Source organism: Podarcis bocagei, assembly GCF_964188305.1.
Source record: "Podarcis bocagei genome assembly, chromosome: 10".
NCBI lineage: Eukaryota > Metazoa > Chordata > Lepidosauria > Squamata > Lacertidae > Podarcis > Podarcis bocagei.
This window is the reverse complement of record NC_138135.1, coordinates 58,367,438-58,388,629: the sequence shown is the minus strand read 5'-3', so window position 1 is coordinate 58,388,629 and position 21,192 is coordinate 58,367,438. Positions and strand designations below refer to the sequence as shown.

The 21,192-nt window shown below is 44.9% G+C and overlaps 1 protein-coding gene across 1 annotated transcript in view; it reads left to right on the top strand.

Annotated features, from left to right (window-relative positions):
- Positions 1-20,731, top strand: part of CTTNBP2 (cortactin binding protein 2) — a 123,009-nt gene extending 102,278 nt beyond the window's left edge. The window contains 8 exon segments of the mRNA XM_081211408.1: positions 128-306; positions 1,737-1,942; positions 6,555-6,740; positions 7,570-7,630; positions 8,980-9,112; positions 11,603-11,707; positions 18,774-18,932; positions 18,935-20,731. Coding sequence (XP_081067534.1) covers positions 128-306; positions 1,737-1,942; positions 6,555-6,740; positions 7,570-7,630; positions 8,980-9,112; positions 11,603-11,707; positions 18,774-18,932; positions 18,935-19,027 — 1,122 coding nt within the window. The 3' untranslated portion in view covers positions 19,028-20,731.
- Positions 20,732-21,192: the final 461 nt, after the last annotated feature.

The window sequence follows — 21,192 nt, the reverse complement described above, 5'->3', positions numbered from 1 at the left end:
TTATCAAGGAATGAGCATGCAGGTGTTCGTTTTAGTGAAACCTACTGCTTATGTACAGCATGTTGCGTTGTGAAGTTGCTTTCCTTCTTCTAAGAGGTCCAAAACTAATCATCTGCGCTCTCTCCAGTTCAAAGGGAAAATGCCTCCTCCGTGTGATCCAGTGTGCAAGATCATAGATTGGATTCTCGCAGTCTGGCACCAACTCAATTCATGTTTATCACGGCTTGGTGCACCTGAAGCACTTGTGGGACCGAAGCATTTTCTGTCTTGTCCGGTGGTGCCTGGTCACAGCCACACAACAGTGAAGTAAGTCTTGTTGTTTAATCTTCATTAATGATACAGTGCAGCTGTGACATCCTTAAAATACTTACTTCTCCAGTACATCACTGTAATCTGTTCTAGCACCACTAATTCAAATTTATAGAGTTTCCCAATCTTTCTCCCATGGCTGCAGTGGCGTAGCGTGGGTTGTCAGCACCCGGGGCAAGGCAAGTAATTTGCGCCCCCTAACCCATGGATTTGCGCCCCCTAACCCTAACCCCCAGATGTTGCGCCCGGTGCGGCCGGCCCCCCCTGCACCCCCCACGCTACGCCACTGCATGGCTGCACTCTTTCTAATTTTGTGTTACACCGTGCCTTCTTGGCAGCCATTTTGCGACTGGCACCCACAGCTCTTTCTCAAAATTCAAAATGTACCTGCTGCTTCAAAAAGGTTGGCAAGCCCTGATGTACTGCTTAATTACAATCATGTACAACACACAGCAGAATAACTTATTTCTTTTAAAAAAAAATAGTTGCAGCACCACCGTGTAGACATTTACTTGGTTACAGATGCTGAATTTATTCGTTTACTTTTTATTTCATTCCAACAAGCATGATGATGCTATGATGTAAGTGAGTTTCTTAAATGCTCATGGGTATTTTCTCTCTTTTTTTTTATTAGAGCTAGCAAACTCTTTGGTTAGTTAGTTTTTTGATATAACATATCAGGAATATATAAGGAGTTGCAAAGCATGCAATGGCAGTAGTGGGGGAAAGTAATTGTGTGCTTCACAACTGCAGTAATACACACTGGGCCTCCATTAGACTATTAAATCCAGGGGCTAAAATTACATTTTATGTCTTTGATTATGATTACATGACACACTTGTCACATAGAAAGGGAGGTTCAAGTTCTTGGAAGTGCTTGTACAGCCCAAGTACAATTGTACCTTGGTTCTCGAACGCCTTGGTACTCGGACGTTTTGGCTCCCAAACGCTGTAAACCTGGAAGTGAGTGTTCCAGTTTGCAAACGTTTTTTCGGAAGCCAGGCATACAACGTGGCTCCCATGGCTTCCAATTGAGTGCAGGAAGCTCCTGCAGCCAATCGGAAGCCGCACCTTGGTTTTTGAACTGTTTTGGGAGTCGATCGGATTCCCAGAATGGATTAAGTTCAACAACCAAGGTACGACTGTATAAGACAGCAATGGTTTGCTGTCCAGGTTTCTTTCTCAGGATTTGTAGGAGCTCTCTGTGGTCTGAGTAAGAGATATTTTATATCGCCTGATATTATTATTTTACCAACATGCAAGGGACTGAATATAGGATCTTCCGAACTCAAAGCACGCACTCTGCCTCTAAGCTATTGCTCCATACCAGAAGAGGGGATTTCAACAGCTTCTCATGCAAGGATGAAAAAAACTGTAGCTACAATGTTCATGCCTTAGTGCTATTTCTTTTCCCTCTGTACTCAAAGGTGGATGTCCAAGTTATGGAATTCTGTCATAGCTCCCCGAGTTCAAGAAGCAATTCTCTCCAGAGCATCTCTGAAAAGACCATCCGCACTGGGACAGATGGCAGTCAAGAAAAGTCCAAGCCAAGGGCAACAGGCTGTGGTGAAAGCTGCGCTCAGCATCCTCTTAAATAAAGCTGTTCTGCATGGATGTCCTCTTCCTAGAGCAGGTGGGAAATAGTAACTGGGTTGATTCCTAGACTTAAAAGTCAAGGAAGGAAACTGAAGGATATAACCCAGCAATCCTAGAAGACACTGATAGCACCCACTAACTACTGCATCTCAGGCATGGTTTCAAGAAACGTGCTTTGGAGTGATCAGAATATCTTAAGCAAGTCAAAAGCAAACTGCTGTTGCTCGCCTGTCTGATCTGGGGAAAATTCATTCTTGACCACAAAACTATGAAGATCACTGATCACGTAATGTTAAACTAGAGTTGAGGGAGACATTTCTCAATGAGTTCATCTCTTGGCACTTTTATATTGTGAACTGCCCTGAGAGCTACAGATGAAGAGTGGTATATTATTATTATTATTATTATTATTATTATTATTATTATTATGTGCTACAACCACATAGGTGTGGTCAATTGCATGGGTCTTTCCCACGGAGTTTGAGCACTAGATATATTTATTTTGCAAGGTGTCTGACATGTTCACAGATGTAGATAAATTCTCTATTTTTTCTTATTTTTGTTGTGGCCAAGTGTTTGAGTATATTGCTCATACAGTGGTGCCTCGCAAGACGAAAAGAATCCGTTCTGTGATTCTCTTCGTCTAGCGGTTTTTTCGTCTTGCGAAGCAAGCCCATTGACGGATTACCGGATTAGCGCTATTAGCGGCTTTTAGCGGCTTAGCGGCTTATCGGATCAGCTGATAAGCGGCTTAGCGGCTTAGAAAAAGGGGGGAAGGGAAAAAAACCCGCAGGAACTCGCAAGACATTTTCGTCTTGCGAAGCAAGCCCGTAGGAGATTCGTTTTGCGAAGCACCTCCAAAACGGAAAACTCTTTCATCTAGCGAGTTTTCCGTCTTGCGAGGCATTCGTCTTGCGGGGCACCACTGTAGTTCTCTTTATTGGTCCAGGCACTGCAGCTCTCTCCTTTCTGGCTACGAGGGCCTAAATCTCTATTTTTGCATTCATCTCATCTCTTTCTCTCTCATGCAATCATCACACACACAATTTCTGTCCCTGGTGCTTCCTGTTCATTTGCTTGTGTGTTTCTTTGTGAAACCAGAGGTAGTTCATTTTTACATTGGGGCCCGTGATTTATTTCTGGTTGAGCAATTAGGTAGCCCACGATTGTAACAGATCTAGTGCTTACTGCTGAGCCCACAAAACCAATCAATTAAGTCTCAAAAACCTATAATATTTCATTGTTCGACCTCTTTATTCATCCTTGCAATCACACCAAATCTTCCCGTTCCATAAAACCATGGTGGTTATAAAAAAAAAGCTCAGCTGATGCTCTTTTAGACAAAGGCATTTGGCATCACATTATAATATTTCAGGTCTTGAATTATCACCACGGCTTATTTTGTTTTGTTTTTGTATTTTGTAAATGGAGGCAAGTATGAGGCTTAGGATTGCTACCGTGGAGGGGTGAGGGAGGTATGGCGGTGGGGGCAGATGTTATAGGCGAAGGGGATCGAGATACGGATATGCTTGTACCCCTTCCAATCTGTGCCCCATCCCGAGGGACGAGGGTAGGGTGAGCAAGGATTACTCACCTCCGTCACTGGTGTTGTGCAATGCCAGGTCTATAGGCAACAAAACAGCCACCCTGAGAGATTTCTTTACCTCGCAGGGGGTCGACCTGGCTTGTGTGACGGAGACCTGGGTGCGCGAAGGGGAAACTGTTACCTTGCGAGAGATGGCGCCCCCGGGTTTCTCCGTCCTCCACGGACGGAGTCACGTGGAGTCACAGTCACGGACTGTGGGCCAGGGGGGAGGGGTGGCATTATTAATCCGGGAAGATTGTTCTTTCAGGGCTCTACCATCGCCATCGATCCCCGGCATTGAATGTGTTGGCCTAGTGTGGGGCTCTAAGGTGAGCTTGGCTGTCTGGCTGGTGTACCGGCCACCTAGCACACCAGCAGCCACCCTGTCACGCCTGCTGGAGGCGGTGGCCGGCTGGGCCTTGGAGTTCCCTAACCTATTGGTATTGGGGGACTTCAACATCCATGCTGATGCCACTCCCTCCTCACAGGCTCTGGACCTGGTGTCTTCCATGGCGACACTAGGGCTCTCCCAGTTTGTTTCGGGCCCCACACATCAAGCAGGCCACACGCTGGATTTGATCTTTGGTGCCGGTATAGATGTGATCATGTCTCCTTCGATGAAGGTGCCATGGTCTGATCACTACGCTCTGAAAGCCAGGATTGACTCCCCACCCCACCCTGCTTAGGTGGCGAACCGATTTGGGCTCGCCCGCAGAGGCTGATGGACCCTGATAGATTCCGGCAAGCCTTGCGGGACCTTGCTCCCCCTGGCGACTCCTTGACTGAGCTTGTTGAGGGCTGGAATACCCAGCTCCTGGCAGCCATCGATGAGATCGCACTTAAGCGCCCTCTGCGACCCCGCAGAAACCGGGCTCCCTGGTTTACTGAGGAGCTTTGGAAAATGAAGCGGGACCTCAGACGGCTAGAGCGAGTATGGCGGGGTGCCCGTGACGGAGCCTCAAGAACATCTTATAGGGTTTTTATGAAAACCTATGAGATGGCAGTGAAGGCCGCTAAGAAGTCTTACTTCTCGGCCTCCATTGCATCCGCTAGCTCTCGCCCGGCGCAATTATTTAGTATAATTAGGTCTTTAACGTCCCTTGAAGGACAGCCAAATTTAAATAACAATCTGACACACAGCTGTGAGGCATTTACGAGCTTTTTTGCGGAGAAGGTCCTGTTGCTCCGCCATGACCTCCCTGCCAATTTGGATACAATAAAGGAACTGGAGGCCCCTCGACTGTCCTCGGGTCCAGTATTGGACCACTTTGACCGGATATCCCCAGCCGATGTGGACAGACTCCTCCGAGCTGGAAAGCCCACCACCTGTCCTCTTGACCAGTGCCCGTCTTGGCTGATTAGAGCGTGTCCAGACGAGGTGCGGGGCCCCCTGGGGGATATCATCAATTTGTCCCTTGGCACCGGGATATTCCCAGGGGAACTGAAGGAGGCAGTGGTGCGCCCGCTCTTAAAGAAAACATCATTAGATCCCTTAGATCTATCCAATTACCGCCCGGTTTTGAATCTTCCATTCCTGGGTAAGGTGATTGAGAGAGCGGTTGCTGAACAGCTTGGTAGGTTTCTGGATGAAACATCGGCTCTGGATCCATTCCAGTCTGGCTTCCGTGCTGGTCATGGGACCGAGACGGCTCTGGTCGCCCTAACAGATGATCTCCGCAGGCAGCTGGATCGAGGCAGGTCGGGGCTGCTGATTCTTCTAGACCTGTCAGCAGCCTTCGACATGGTCGATCACGAACTCCTGGACCACCGCCTTGCTGACGTGGGGATTCAGGGCACAGTCCTTCAATGACTGCGCTCGTTTCTCTCTGGTCGGGGACAGAGGGTGGCGCTTGGGGGGGGAATTGTCATCGCGCCACTCCTTGGTGTGTGGAGTGCCTCAGGGTGCAATACTCTCCCCGATGCTTTCTAACATCTTTATGCGCCCCCTCGCCCAGCTTGTCCGGAGTTTTAGGCTGGGTTGCCATCAGTATGCCGATGACACCCAACTCTATCTGTTGATGGACGGCCATCCTGACTCGGCCCCAGACACACTGACCAGATGTTTGGAAGCTGTGGCTGGATGGTTACGTGGGAGCCGGTTGAAGTTAAATCCTTCGAAGACAAAGGTCCTCTGGTTGGGACGGGATGATATGGGATTGAGGGGGCAACTCCTATTTCTTGCGGGGGTGCAATTAGTGCCAGCACTGTCCATTAAGAGTTTGGGTGTAATCTTCAATACCTCCCTCTCTATGGAGGCGCAGATTACAGCTATAACAAAGACGGCATTTTTTCATCTCTGCCAAGCTAAGCAGTTGGCCCCTTATCTCTCTCGTCCTGACCTAGCCACTGTGATCCACACGACGGTCACCTCCACACTGGATTATTGTAACTCGCTCTACGTGGGGCTGCTTTTGAGACTGACCCAGAAACTCCAGCGGGTGCAGAATGCCGTGGCGAGACTCCTTATGGGGTCTTCGCTGCGAGATCACATTCATCCGGTGCTATACCAGCTGCACTGGCTCCCGGTGGAGTACAGGATCAGGTTTAAGGTGCTGGTTTAAACCTTTAAAGCCCTGTATGGCCTAGGACCCTCGTACCTACGGGACCGCCTCTCCTGGTATGCCCCACAGAGGAACCTACGGTCTGCAAATAAAAACATCCTGAAGGTCCCAGGCCTCAGAGAGGTTAGGCTGGCCTCAACTAGAGCCAGGGCTTTCTCGGCTGTGGCTCCGATCTGGTGGAACACTCTGTCACAAGAGACTAGGGCCCTGCGGGACCTGACATCTTTCTGCAGGGCCTGCAAGACAGAGTTGTTCCACCAGGCCTTTGGTCAGGGCGCAGCCTGACTCCCTCCTCTGGCAACCTGCACAGAATTTTGCTTAACGGTTGCCATTAATTTTGATTTTAATTAATTTTTATAATGAAAAATTTTTAGAATGTTGGATTATTTGATTGTTGGATTATTTGATTGTTGTTAGCCGCCCTGAGCCCGGCTTCGGCTGGGGAGGGCGGGATATAAATAAAATTTATTATTATTATTATTTATTTGTTCTCAATGTTTCAGAGCTGGATCGGTACATTGCTGATTTCAAAGGAGGAAACTTCCCCCTCTCTATGGTGTCAAACTACAAGAATTGCCCCAAGAAAAGAGGAGAAAGCATCGCTTGGAGAAAAGTGAGCACCAGTCCTCGTAAGAAATCAGGCCACTTGTCAGCCCAGTCCTGGAGTAGAAAAGAGGAGAATGCAGAAGGTAATGGCTAATGGGAATGAAAGGCCCTGGGGACCTCATAGGAACTGCAGAGATGGGCCAGGAAATTCTGTTTAATGTGAATGTTCTGTCCTTTAACCGTTCAGTCAAGGGTCTTTCATTTCTGAGTTGTTGTTGTTGTTGTTGTTGTTGTTGTTGTTGTTGTTGTTTACCAACGATATGCATAATCCACTCACCACTGCTGAAGTGCAACTTATCCTTAACCCTGCTAAAACAGATATAGTGGGCGCTCGGGTTGCGAACGTGATCCGTGCGGGGTGCACGTTCGCAACCCGCAGCATTCGCAACCTGTAGCAGCGCGTCTGCACACACACAAGTTGCGATTCGGCGCATCTGCACATGCACAAAGCACAATTTAGCGCTTCTGTGCATGCTTGACCTCCAAAACCAGAAGTAACCCATTCTGGAACTTCTGGGTTTTGGCGGGTGCATAACCCAAAAAAACGCAACCTGAAGCGCCTGTAACCCGAGGTATGACTGTACTGTGGTACCTTGGGTTACAGACGCTTCAGGTTAAAGACGCTTCAGGTTACAGACTCCAATAACCCAGAAATAGTACCTCAGGTTAAGAAATTTGCTTCAGGATGAGAACAGAAATCGCGCGGCGGTGGCGCGGCAGCAGCAGGAGGCCCCATTAGCTAAAGTTGTACCTCAGGTTAAGAACAGTTTCAGGTTCAGAACGGACCTCCAGAATGAATTAAGTTCTTAACCCGAGGTACCACTGTGCAGGATTGGCACCATCGGTGCTTCATGGATTACTCCCACCGACTGTATGTGTGTGTCAATGCTTCTCATCCTTCGTCTTGTGTAGGTGTCAAGTCAAAGAACATATTGCAGGAAAATGGGAACAAAATGGCTTCTCTAACAAAAAAGTAAGTTGCTTTCGGAGGGGGACTGGAAAATTATTAGGCAATGATAAAATTAAATAACTTAATTCTGTGATAACCCAGTACTGTACATTTTTATGTGGCTTTGTCCCGGTCCGTTTTCTAGGAAATTTAGATAATTGTTTGCCCTGGGGTCAGTAAGCCTGTCGTGTGAGATGAGCTGAGCATCATTGCCCTCCCCTCCCCCAACTACATAGGAAATGGGAGAATGTGTAGACAATAATATTCACTTAAATTACTGTGGCTGGATGCCATAGCCAAAATATCAAACCACGTGCAGATGGCAAACACAAAGCTGCCAATTCACAACCTGCCAAAATGCCACAAAGGTTGGAAATCACAAGTGCCAAAGAACTGCAGGTTCTTTGCTACCGGTTGTCGTAGCCTCAACATGTTTTGTTAAAAAGATAAAAGTGGTTGAGAGCAATGTTCAGGGTTGGTGCACCCATGAGGCAAGGTGAGGCAACCGCTTCAGGTGGCAAGGATCCACCAGGGCAGCAGATCCCAATGTCGATCTTTCTCCCCCCTGCCCCTCGTTCCTGATGTTCCTGATCATCCATCACCCCATTTTTCCTGAATGGGAGGGAGGTGCCTCAGGTGTCAAAATGTCTTGAGCTGGTCCTGGCAATGTGCATGTGAGTGCTACTGGACACATGCCTGGTCTTCAGGAACATTCTATAACGTTCCTGGCTTATACGAAACAGAACAGCCTACACACTTGCTTTCGAATAGTTCACAGGAATGAATTCCCATCTGTTTTAGTTTGCAGAATGGCAGTCCTTAAGCCAGTGTGATAGTTTCTAAAAATTCTGCTGTCCATTCTATATACTGTTGAGCAAATGTTCAAAGGCACAGATTAACTGAATGAGACTCAAGTCAAGTTTAGTTTTACTTCTCCAGAGGATATGCAGCTTTGGGAGAACACTTTACATATATACATTATCTGTTGTTTCAACAGATTGTGACTCAATCCTATGTAAATGTTTGAAATGCCTCTGTTAAAAAAATATTGTGCTTGCATTTATGTTTGATGATACGAAAGGTCTGTCTGCAGTGTTTAATGGTTGCCATCGTTTAATGTTGCATGTGTGAACTTGCTCGCACATTGTACTAGAAAAGGCCATTTCTCCCTTGTAGATTAGTAAGGAAATGCCCGTGTAGCAGGGAAGGTTAATTAAACCACTCATAGAATTAATATTCAACCCAGATATATTTTGAGTAGACCCTAAACTCTCAATTTTAAAATCTCACCTTTACTAGGGAACAGTGTCAAGAATGATTTTTTTAATGAGCTTGTAGAATAAATTAAATTGGCTTTTGTTTTGTTTTCCTAGACGTCTAGAAGATGACCCACTAAGTGTGTTAAACCTGGAGCAGAGGCTATCGGTTGGTTCTGATGATGAAGTAGACCTTGTGCAGGAGCTTCAGAGCATATGTTTAAGCAAATCAGAATCTGACATAAGCAAGGTAACTGCAGTCTACATCTCTTCACAATGTAATCAGCTTGTCCATTTCCTCTGGTTCCATCCATGCTTCATTCCAACACGTCACAATTTTCTCCCGTTCTCAGGAAAACATTCATAGACTCATCCATCTTTCTAAGTGCCTTCCTTTTCTGTTTCTACCCGGTGTTGTCTCCAAATTCCTTCAGTCGACTGCTTACTCCTACTTTTCATTTATTTATTCCATTTCAAAATTTTAAAATGCTTATACCGTATTTTTTGCTCTATAAGACTCACTATTTCCCTCCTAAAAAGTAAGGGGAAATGTGTGTGCGTCTTATGGAGTGAATGCAGGCTGCACAGCTATCACAGAAGCCAGAACTGCAAGAGGGGTTGCTGCAGCGATCCCTCTTGCTGTTCTGGCTTCTGAGATTCAGAATTTTTTTTTCTTGTTCTCCTCCTCCAAAAACTAGGTGTGTCTTGTGGTCTGGTGCGTCTTATAGAGCAAAAAATACGGTAATTACATAAATAAAAAATAAGTCTGGATTTAAATAGAGCAGTTTCAAAATGTCTGCAACATGGCTTATTCTCACTTCTTTCTCCTCCAACTCCTCTCCTGCTCTCTATTTAAAGTGCCCTCAGCAGATGATTTCCTCACGGCCAAATTCAAAGGTCTTTGTCCTCATCTTGCCAGATTCCCTTCTTGCCCTAGTTTCTGTCCTCAACTGGGTCTCTTCCTGCCTGACCATTCTCTCGTTTCTCTGTTCCCTATTTCCATTAGAATCTGTCTCCGTGATATATTGTTGTTCCCAATCCTAGGTTATTTCATCAGATCCCATGGTTTTCATGTTGCCTACATAGGCGCCGACTCCATGGGGCTCAGCCCCCCCAATAATCTCGGGCGCCCTTCCAGCAGAGCGCCGCCGCCGTCCCCCGCCAGCCAGCCAGCCAGCCGCGCGCCCTAGTGGGAGAGCCCCGGCCGTCCCCCGCGAGATTAGGGAATCCCCGGGGGCGGGGGCTCCTGCCTCGCTGCTTCGCAGCACCACCGCCACTGCCAAGGCACTGCCGGGGGGAATTTCCTTCCTCCTGGCGGTTTCAGCCCCCGCGAGAACAGGGGAATCCCGACTGGCCACACCTCTCAGCCAGCCAATCGGCTGGCTGGGGGGCGTGGCTTGCCCTATTTAGGGCCGGAGCCACTTTATTTGCATATTCATGAGCTTATTTATTATTCATGAGCTTTCCCGGGCCCCCCCAATATTTTTTATAAGTCCGCGTCCCTGGTTGCCTATATGCTGGTACCCAATTCTGACTCCCTATCCCAGACCAAGATCCCCCTCCATTCATTCCTCAGTTCTTAAGTACTTCTCTGACATTGCTGCTTATATGTTCCATCGCCTTCTCAAACTCATTCCTATGTTTCCTTTCCTCATATACTCTATATTAGAGGTTTGCATCTCTGTGTCCATTGAGAATATCACCACCTATCTCACTGGATAGACACATCTCTTCCACACTGCCACCAAGTCACTTCATTTTCAACTGTTTTGACATTGTCAAAATACAGCCTTTCTTTTCTGCTTTGTCAGCAAATATTCTGATTTGTGGTCTTGTCATCTCCCATTCTGAAAGCTGCAACCTTCTCCCCCCTCTTCCTACACCCACCCTATACCAATGCTCTACCACCAAACAAGTCATCTGTTTTATTGCTCAGACCACCTGACAGCTGTCCTTAATTCCTACACCGTCTTTCAGCCTGGGATCCATCACAAAATCCTCATCTCTACTTTCAAAATTCCTTGTGGCTTTGCATCCTCTTATCCTGGCCACCTTTGCATTCCAATACTCCTGCCGGTGTTCAGGTCCATCATCTGTCTGAACATCTCCTTCCCTTTCCCTTTCTCACCCTGCCCCTTATGTCTGAAACTGGTTTTCAAAAATGGCTGCAGGTTGTTGCCTCTCTCTTCCATTTTAACTCTCTCCTTGAAACTCACGTTTTCCATGAAGTTTTTGGTACATGCCCTTATTTATTTGTACAAATATTTATAGACCGCTATTTCATAGTGGAGTAACTCATTATGTAGAAGTTCCATCATCATATGGAAAGTTCCCTTGCCGCCTCCAATAAAGTCCAGTTGGTGTCCTGTAGACATTATTGGATGTACCATGGTGCTGCATAAGTTGTATGTAATCACAGAAGACATAGTGTATAGACTGCAGCTTGGCAACACTCTTTTCAACTCTGAAAACCTTTATAATATGTTTACAGGGTGTATTACCAAGCTTTAAGAGGTTTACCAAAGCAGATTAACAATAATACACAGAGCATTGCTTAAAAACATATATCAGTTTTTGTATATGTATAAGATTTCCCTCTGACTTCATAATCTTATCTCTGTTGTCGCTATCAGTCTATTGATCATGGGAAGCTAGTGTAGACTTAACGAGGGGTATAGGCATATCCCTGTTTTGACTTCTAACTTTTTCCATCCCTCCTTCCTCACCAAACCTTATACAGATAGTAGATTCAAAGGATGAGCTGGTGATGATGATTAATGCTTCTCAGAAGGATCCTGTATTTTCAGCAAACGTCATAAAGGCCAAAACTTCAGCATCACAGCAGGTTTGTGACGAGTTGTGATAACGTGGCATAAGGATGTCTTTGTATCACTGCATGGTTGCCAAGGCTCTTTATATTGTGTTGTCCTTGTGGAAGTGAAGTTTCACCATGAGAGAAGGCAGAGAACGACAGAGACAGGCACAAGATGGGCAAGAGAGACTGATGCGCATGAAATATGAGCACAAAGGTGTGGGGGAGAGAGAGAATGAAGCAGATATGCAGGCTAGACATCATCCTATGGACCACTGGTTGCCATGGGAAGATGTTAAAATATTTTAGATTTTTGAAAACAAAAATCAGAAGAGGTGTTGTGTTTGACAACTCCATTGTCCAGAAATTCAATTTTGCTTTTGCATTCGCGTTAGAGTTTTATTTTTGTTGAGCTACCTGGTCATTTACAGAAATAGTGAATGCATACTTATGCATTTATTTAAAGCATTTTTGCCCTGCTCTTTGGCCAAAAAGGCTCCCAGAGCAGTTTACAAGATCAGAGAGAAGATAGCCCTTGCCTTCAGGATGATAATCTAAAAACACCACACACTTGGAAAAGGGGATGGTGAGGGAGGAGGAGGAGAATGGCAAGCTCAGACAGTTATTACAATGACCATGTGGGATGAGAATAGTTTCAGAAGCCTAATGAAATGGCTGCTGCTAGGGAGAACCAAAGGCAGCTGGCATCTCAACGGAGGCAACAGCCTTGCTTCACCCCTCTCTCTCTCTGCTGTGCAGCTTGATAGAATTATACTTTTTACTGTGGCTATTTATCATTTATGAAGAACTTCCAGTGTGCACAGGATTTCAAAGTCTCTTGCTTCATTTATATAAACATCCTCCGAAGTAAGGAGAAAAATTAAAAATTGAGCCCTGCAAATGGGATGTGTCGCCCAAAGGACCCAGCGAGAATAGATCCTTGCCCCAGTCGGATGTGGTGTCTCCAGTTAAGTGTTTTAGGTTGCAATCCCATATTTACTTATTTAAGAACCGTGGAAGCCAGTTGGGCTTTCTTCTGTGTACAGGTTCATACTGTTGTTCTCCTACAGTGCACAAGCAGAAGTGGTAAGCTATCAACGATACACCATGGAAAACCCCAAAAGATTGTTGCTTACTCCCCTGCTGCACAATTTGAAAATCTTCGTGGTTTCCCAGCCAATTGATGCTCAGTACCATGGATGAGGGGCAAAGTTTCTTAAACGTCTGGCAACCAGGTTGTGGGCATTGAAAGAGCATATTTAGTTGTTTTATTTTCCTAATTTATGAATATTATTTCACACAAGTCTCAAGGCGATTCGCAAACATGCCGTAACACAGCTTGCTGTACGGAAACCCGACAAAAGATAGGTTTATACAACCTTTTCCTTCAGCTGGAAAAGCGTGTTTAAACAAAAATGTCTTCCGTCGCTTCCTGAACATACAGACAGTGTGTGCCTGTTTTATCTGAACAAGAATTCTTAGGGGGAAATTGCTCAGTCGGTCTAATGGAAGATTTCCCCACAGTAAAGTACAAAGGGCTACCATTTAGTGGCAGAATAAAAAAGACGTACCCAGCCAGGTCGGCAGAGTATAAATAATAAAATTATTATTATTACTTATAGCAAAAGGGGAGTGCCATAAGAGACCATCTTGGAGGCCTGGTTCACGCTGAGGGGGCCAGGCGGGAAATTGTGTCTGGACTATACCATATCAGATTACAGCGGAAGTGGTCATATGACTGATATTTTTAAATCTATTCTTGTACAGCTGTACCTTGGAAGTCGAACAGAATCCGTTCCAGAAATCCGTTCAACTTCCAAAACGTTCAGAAACCACAGTGCAGCTTCTGATTCTGAGAGCCAGTGTGGTGTAGTGGTTAAGAGCGGTAGTCTCGTAATCTGGGGAACCGGGTTTGAGTCTCCGCTCCTCCACATGCAGCTGCTGGGTGACCTTGGGCTAGTCACGCTTCTCTGAAGTCTCTCAGCCCCACTCACCTCACAGAGTGTTTGTTGTGGGGGAGGAAGGGAAAGGAGAATGTTAGCCGCTTTGAGACTCCTGAAGGGGAGTGAAAGGCGGGATATCAAATCCAAACTCTTCTTCTTCTTCTTCTTCTGATTGGCTGCAGAAAGCTCCTGCAGCCAATCAGAAGCCGCAGAAGCCCCGCCGGATGTTTGGCTTCCAAAAAAAATTCACAAACCGGAACAGTCACTTCTGGGTTTGTGGTGTTCGGGAACCAAAACATTCAGGAATTAAGCTGTTCCAAAATGAAGATACAACTGTACTTGCATGTTATTGGGGGTTGGGATTTACATCATCAGGGGAAGCCCCTTGCAAGGACTTCCATTTGCACCATGGTGCTTAAATCCATCTCTACACTGCCCCATGCACTACCCAATTGGCTTGGGGTAAGTGGTCATAAAACCCCCAGAACAGCACACAGGGCAGGGAGAGCGGGAATCAACCTCTCTGTCAACCTGGAATGCTCATGCAGACAGAAAAATTGGAAGAGCGCAACACAGCACTGTATAAATCTTTTTGACTTCTCCCCCATTGCCACATTTTCAGAAGGATATGAACAGAGGCCTAGGGAGCGGGTGGGCTGTGTTGAATTGGTGGGTGGGCTGAGTGAATTGCTGAGCTATTAACACGAGTGAAACCTCCCTCGACCCATATTGCTATGTGCCTTTAGCACTGGGGATTGTGTGTACTTGTTTGTGTGTTGCTATCCCATACCGATTCGTGACTTGCCTTTCAGTGGTATAATAATCAAAAGGAAGTACTTTCTCTGGCATTTTAAATGAGCCCCATGCCCTAGAAGATTTTTTTTCTTAAAAAAAAAAAGTTTTGTGACACCTACACAAAACACAGCCCACTCTGAGGAAAAATAATTGAGAAACTCAGACTAGCCAGCAATAGGATGAGAGACCATTTGGCTTCAGCCATTCATGACCGGGCCCACAGACCATGAACCCTCCAGATGGTTGTCGTTACCATGGAAACTCAAAAACACAGAGGTAGTGGCTGACTAAAATGGTACCCAGGGGGGAGGGTTGCTTGGAAGTGACAATTAGAAATGTTCAGTTGCTTTAAAGGATTATTTTTCTCTTCCTCTGAGTTGTAAGAGGCCGTTGCCTTCTTATCATGTGAAATGGGAAAAAGGGAAGAAGGTCTGCAAAGCATCTCAGAATGTACACAAAGATAATCACATGGAGGCCTGTCTGGGAACATCACTTGTGATGAGTTTGTACATCAGCCCGTATGCTTTCTCTCAGTAGGAAAGTGGCAGCTACCTGGAGAAGTGGGGGGTTAGATATTTAAGCAGACCAAACGACAGTAGAGCATGAGACTCTTCACCTCAGGGTTGTGGCTTCATGCCCCACATTGGGCGAAAGGTTCCTGCATTGGGGTGGACTAGATGACCCTTGCGATCCCTTCCAACATTATGGTCTGTCCACAAAGCTGTAGCTACATCTGCACTGCAGATCCTGCACTGAGCAAGGGTGTGGGGTGGATGATCTCCAAAGGCCCTTCCAACTAGCTCTATACAGTGGTACCTCGGGTTACATATGCTTCAGGTTACAGACTCCACTAACCCAGAAATAGTACCTCGGATTAAGAACTTTGCTTCAGGATGAGAACAGAAATTGTGCTCCAGCGGCGCGGTGGCAGCAGGAGGCCCCATTAGCTAAAGTGGTGCTTCAGAACGAATTATGTACTTAACCCGAGGTACCACTGTACGTGTGTTCAAAACAATGTTTGCAATTCAGTTTAAAAATAATCATAATACACATATGCATATATGTGCCTTTAGGTCGGCACATTTAGGTCGGCACAGTTTTATTGGACCCTACTGATTCAGTCAGTCACTGATGGGGAATGTATATATAAAAAAAAATTTAGGTGCCTCCACAACGCTTGGAAAGTTGAAGCTTGCTATATATATGGCCCCACGCACCTTGATTAAGTCAGAAAAAGACAACATTTCTTATTTCTTTCCTTTGAAACTCAATTTGAGGGAGGGGGCTCATTTCCAGTGGCAAGTATATTTCAATGAATTCATGAGTGAAAAATGGCATCAAATGAGCGCCATGGCTTGATCAGTTCCATCTTTGTGGTATAGTTGCCAGCAGATGCTGGTTATAAGAAGCAAACGTGTAGCAGGGAACAAACAGGGTGTGTATTATATACAGATCAGCCTTCCAACTTACATTTGTTAAATTGTCTCATTATAATATGGTTTGTGGCAAATATATAACTACTGCAGTAGAGATTTTTACTGATTTAGATAAAAGGTAGTACTGAAGTGAAAAAAGAATAGTTGGTCAGAGCATGGTGCTGATAACGCCAAGGTTGCAGGTTCGATTCCCGTACAGGACAGCTGCATGTTCTGGCCATAGCTGTCAACGTTTCCCATTTTTTAAGGGAAATTCCCTTATTCCAAATAGGATTCCTCGCAAGAAAAGTGGAAAGTTGACAGCTATGGTTCCAGCATTGCAGGGGGTTGGACTAGATGACCCTTAGGGTCCCTTGTATGAAATATGGTGAGATGTTGTCCCCTGCCTTCCCTGTATCCACACCTTGAGCATTGTTTTCCCCCATTTGGGGGGAGGGGAATGGAAGATAGATTTTACTTTGGCCAGAAGTGTGCATAAAAATCTCTGCAGCATTTAGATGGTTTCGGTCTCCTCTACAGAGGTCATGCATTTATCAGCGGGTTTTATGTTATCCAGATGAGAACCCACCAGGCTTGCAGAAAGAGCAGGAGGCTGTACCCAGAGATGCCTACGGCTCTTTCTTCTTGCTGCTTGGTGTAGCTTCTGGAATTGTAAGATGCGGTGGGGGAAGGGAGGGAAGCAGAAAATAGGAGAAGACAAGACATGCATTTAAAAATAGAAACAGGGATATTGTAGGAATAGAAAAAAACGTCCAGATATGGTGGTGGGCATAGAATCTATTTAGTCTTAAAAGGCATGTAGGCAGCTGCCTTCTGTAATCACAGGCTCTCTTCTTTTCATCCAAAAATACACACTGCAAATGCCACCAGCCATACCGTTTTGAGGCCCGAGGAAAATAATCTAGCATAAGCCTCTACACAGGAAACAATTTAATATGCAAAACGTTTGCTTTCTCAACAGTTGGACGGTGGAAATTTTCTGGGATGTTTTCATACATAAAGTGGTAGGAGCCGGTATATATTTTGAAAAGGGAAAGTGGGGAAACAAAGGAGGTGGGTCGAGTTTTGTGTACAGAGTGATTCATCGTGAAGGAGAAATATTTCGTTGTCAATTTTATTTACAAATCGAGCACAATTTCCTGCAGTTTCGACACACTTTTGGCTGTGCAAAATTAACAGCGGAGCAAATGATTATTCTGACTAGCTAAATAAACTCAAGTAGCGCTGTAAAATGGTGCTATTTCTTACTCAGGGAGCTGTAACTCAGTGCATAATAGGTAGCCCAACGTGTCTCATGCCTTAAAGTTTCCCTGCACCTTCATGTTTCACATTACAGCAGCGGGGAGGCGGGAGGAGCATTCTGTGGTTCACCTCAGGTGCCAAAATGTCTTGGACTGACCCTGTCCTGGAAATGCTGTGGTCCCAAACCATTTAATCAAGACTAGCACTTCAAATTAAGCCCGGGAACAATTTGGTAACAACGCAATCAGGTATTACACATTCTAAATCAGGGGTCAGCAAACTTTTTCAGCAGGGTCCCTCAGACCCTGTGGGGGGCCGGAGTATATTTTGAAAAATAATAATGAACATATTCCTATGCCCCACAATTAATCCAGAGGTGCATTTTAAATAAAAGCACACATTCTACTCATGTAAAAGCACGCTGATTCCCGGATCATCCGTGGGCTGGATTTAGAAGGCGATTGGACCAGATCCGGCCCCCGGGCCTTAGTTTGCCTACCCATGTTCTAAAATGTTAGCTGCAGCAGTTGATGTTTCCAAACAGTTTCTTATGCCAGGCCCATGTTGAGCATGTCACACTAGCCTCATATGGATGTAACCCGGGCGTGTTAAACTGAGGAAGGCCCTCCTTTCTCCCTCTGATGGCTAGAAGAATCCTCTGGTTCAGAGCCAGTATGCCACTGCTATGGAGCAGCAACAGGAGAGTTTTATGGGGAAACAATATGGTGGACTAAATGGACCAATCAGGAGGGCTCCTCTTAAATTCCGAACATACAGTTGTACCTTGGATCTCGAACAACTTGTGAGTCGAATGTTTTGGGTGCCAAACGCCGCAAACCCGGAAGTGATTGTTCCGGTTTGTGAACGTTCTTTAATAATAATTATTATTATTATTATTTATACCCCGCCCATTTGGCTGAGTTTCCCCAGCCACTCCAGGAGGCTCCCAATCGAGTGTTAAAAACAATACTGCATTTTAAATATTAAAAACTTCCCTGAACAGGGCTGCCTTCAGATGTCTTTTAAAGATAGGATAGCTGCTTATTTCCTTCACATCTGAAGGGAGGGCGTTCCACAGGGCAGGCGCCACCACCGAGAAGGCCCTCTGCCTGGTTCCCTGTAACCTCGCTTCTCGCAATGAGGGAACTGCCAGAAGGCCCTCGGCGCTCGATCTCAGTGTCCGGGCTGAACGATGGGGGTGGAGACGTTCCTTCAGGTTCTTTGGAACCCAAACGTCCGTCGCACCTCCCAATTGGCTGCAGGAGCTTCCTGCAGCCAATCGGAAGCCATGCCTTGGTTTCCAAACCATTTTGGAAGTCAGACGGACTTCCTGAACGGATTCCGTTCGACTTCCAAGGTACAACTGTACTTGTTAGGAAGTCCGCCCCATGGAACACACAGGGCCTCACTTCGAAGTAAAAATGCCTAGGGTCACCCTACACAATAACAGAGGAAGGCCGGTGAGGAATCCAAAGACATGGCTTGCATACCATAAAGCAGAGCTGCTGCGATAGTCAGCACAGTGCATTCACCCCCTCAGTGTATCTGTAACTGCTGGCAGCAGAAGTTTGGTGTAAGTTCAGGGTTCTTGATCCCAGACAATTTTTGCCTTTTGTTCTTTATTCTTTTTGCTTCGGTCAGGAGTGAAATCACTGATGATATATAATGCTGTTCTGTCGGCAGGATGGGAATTCTGGGGTGTGTCCTCTCAGCAGCGGTCCAACTGTGCAATGCAGCAACACGAAGTCAAAAACTGAATCTTTCAAGAGCGGTGTTTCCAGAGTGAAATCTTTTCTTCCCGTGCCCAGAAATAAAGTCAGCCAGTCTTCTCAGAACACTAAATGAAGCAGCAGCAGCAGCAGCAATACAAGGCAAATAGAGGCAGTCAAGGACTCGAAAGAAGAAATTTGGAACATGCACACAAAAATACAACTTGAGAAATGCGAATAAATCTACCAGTCTGCCATTCATCCCCCCTCCCCCCTTCGGCCTTTGCGTAATCTTAGCTACCTTTGGAGAACAAATTTATTTACGAGTGTAAATAATTTTTAAATATGTTTTCTCGGTTGTATCTATGGGACCACAGTTTAATTTCTGTGTAAATAAGCTGTTTATAATGGGGAAAAATATTAGATTATATTAAATTGAACTTTAGAAAGTGAGAGAGCTTCACAGATGATTTTCTAATCTGAAAACGTTTTATTGTTTAATTATATTCAGGGGTATCACTACAAAGAGTGTAAATAATACATGCATAGGCACACACACACACTATATATATATATATATATATATATATATATATATGAATGAGAGACTTCATCCAGAGATATCTGTGTACAAAAGAGCTAGTACCACATGTGATGTCTTGGTGGAGAGATGTGTTCTCCATTGCATTAAGATGCAGTTAGCAAATTCAGAAGGATTGACTATCTGTACAGCAAAGTCAGTGTGTCATTTGCTGTTTACTCATCACTTACAATCAGAGACTCCCTGGAGTTCCACTCTGCTAGTATGCAGTGGGATTCCCATGCAACAGGATCCTATGTGAAAAACTAAGCAGTGGATCTGCTTTTGTTTCCTGTGTATACCGGGATCCTACAGGGGGTTACCTTAAAATGCTATTCTGTGTGTAATATCCCTACTGCCTGTAGAACAGGATCATTGGATATGGATGATAACCTTTATATATACTGAAGTTTCCTGTGTTCTATTTCATACATTGGGTTGCACAATTCTGTACAGCACTGGCTTAAAGCTAATAATATACATGTGTTTTCAAGGCAAAAAAGAAAAAAAGTTCACTTTCTGAAAAGTGAATGGAATGTGGCAATAATGGGAAGAATTGGGAATACTCCCCAGTTTCTTTCAGTTATAAACTGCATTAAATATTTCAATTGCCCATAGTATTGGGTAGTTTGGTTTATTTCTTGTCTCAAACTCCTTTGCCGCTTCTCTTTTGCATTCCAGGTTCCTGTGTGACTGATGATTTGTGCAGACTTTGTTTTTTCGGTTCAAAACAAGAACTCCAAAGCCATCATAATAAGCAGTCTGTTGTCATTTGTCTCATGCTGCTTTTTATCACGAAAAAAAGAAAGCATTTAATTACATAAATTATTATTATATATGCCTACGCTATAAAAACTCCTGTCCCCCTCTACTTTTCTCATTTTTGACACATGCTAGAAATTTAGGGCATTTTACATTCAAAGATCGTTTTTCTTAAAAGGACAGCACTTGATTAGCACGCAGTGGTCGTCAGGAGAAAAAGCAACAGCAATAAATTGGGCAATGTGACCCATTTGTGTATCCTGTCTAAAATAATGTTTTAACCGCTATTTCTTCCATCCTACATCCTTTTCGCTTGCAGAAGACTGTACCCTTTCAGTGTTCACACTGGGCACAGTTCCAAGACCCTGTCTTGAGATGACACTTTCAGTAAATGAATCGGTACAGATTACTTAAGAAAAACAGGCAACATAGCCAGCTGGTGAATTGCTAGGCACTTGCTGTGATAGTGCTATGAAGATGTGCAATCCAACATCTCTGCAAGAGAGTTTGTAAAAGTAAAGTCAGCAGTTACGTTAAATGTTCTCCTGGAATTTCATCTGTCATGCCAATAAAACCCTTTTGTACTGCAATTTATACAAATATGTTTGTTTCTGTGTTACGTGTGTGTGTGTGTGTGTGTGTGTGTGTGTGTGTGTGTGTGTGTGTTTGTAGTTTTACGTGTATTATCTGTATGCATGTGCTGCAAAAAGTGGAACCTGGAACTTCGTTTCCTACCTACTACTGCTTCCATGCTTTACATCACATCTTTAAGATAACTAGGACCCGGGTCTTAGCCAACATTCCCAATGGAATTCCCATTCTATTTCCCACAGACTATATATCTATGCTCCCATTGCCTCCCCATAACAAGGCCTCTTATTCTTGGTTTTCCCCACTTCTCACTTGTCTTTTAAATTCTGTTACTAAAATCTTGGCACAAGACAAATACAGTTTTAGAATAGGGAGAAAACGTGTATGATATATTTTTGCAAATATTAGTATTTTGTTCAACTCAACACTGAGTTGAGAATGGGATTCAAAAGTTATTAGC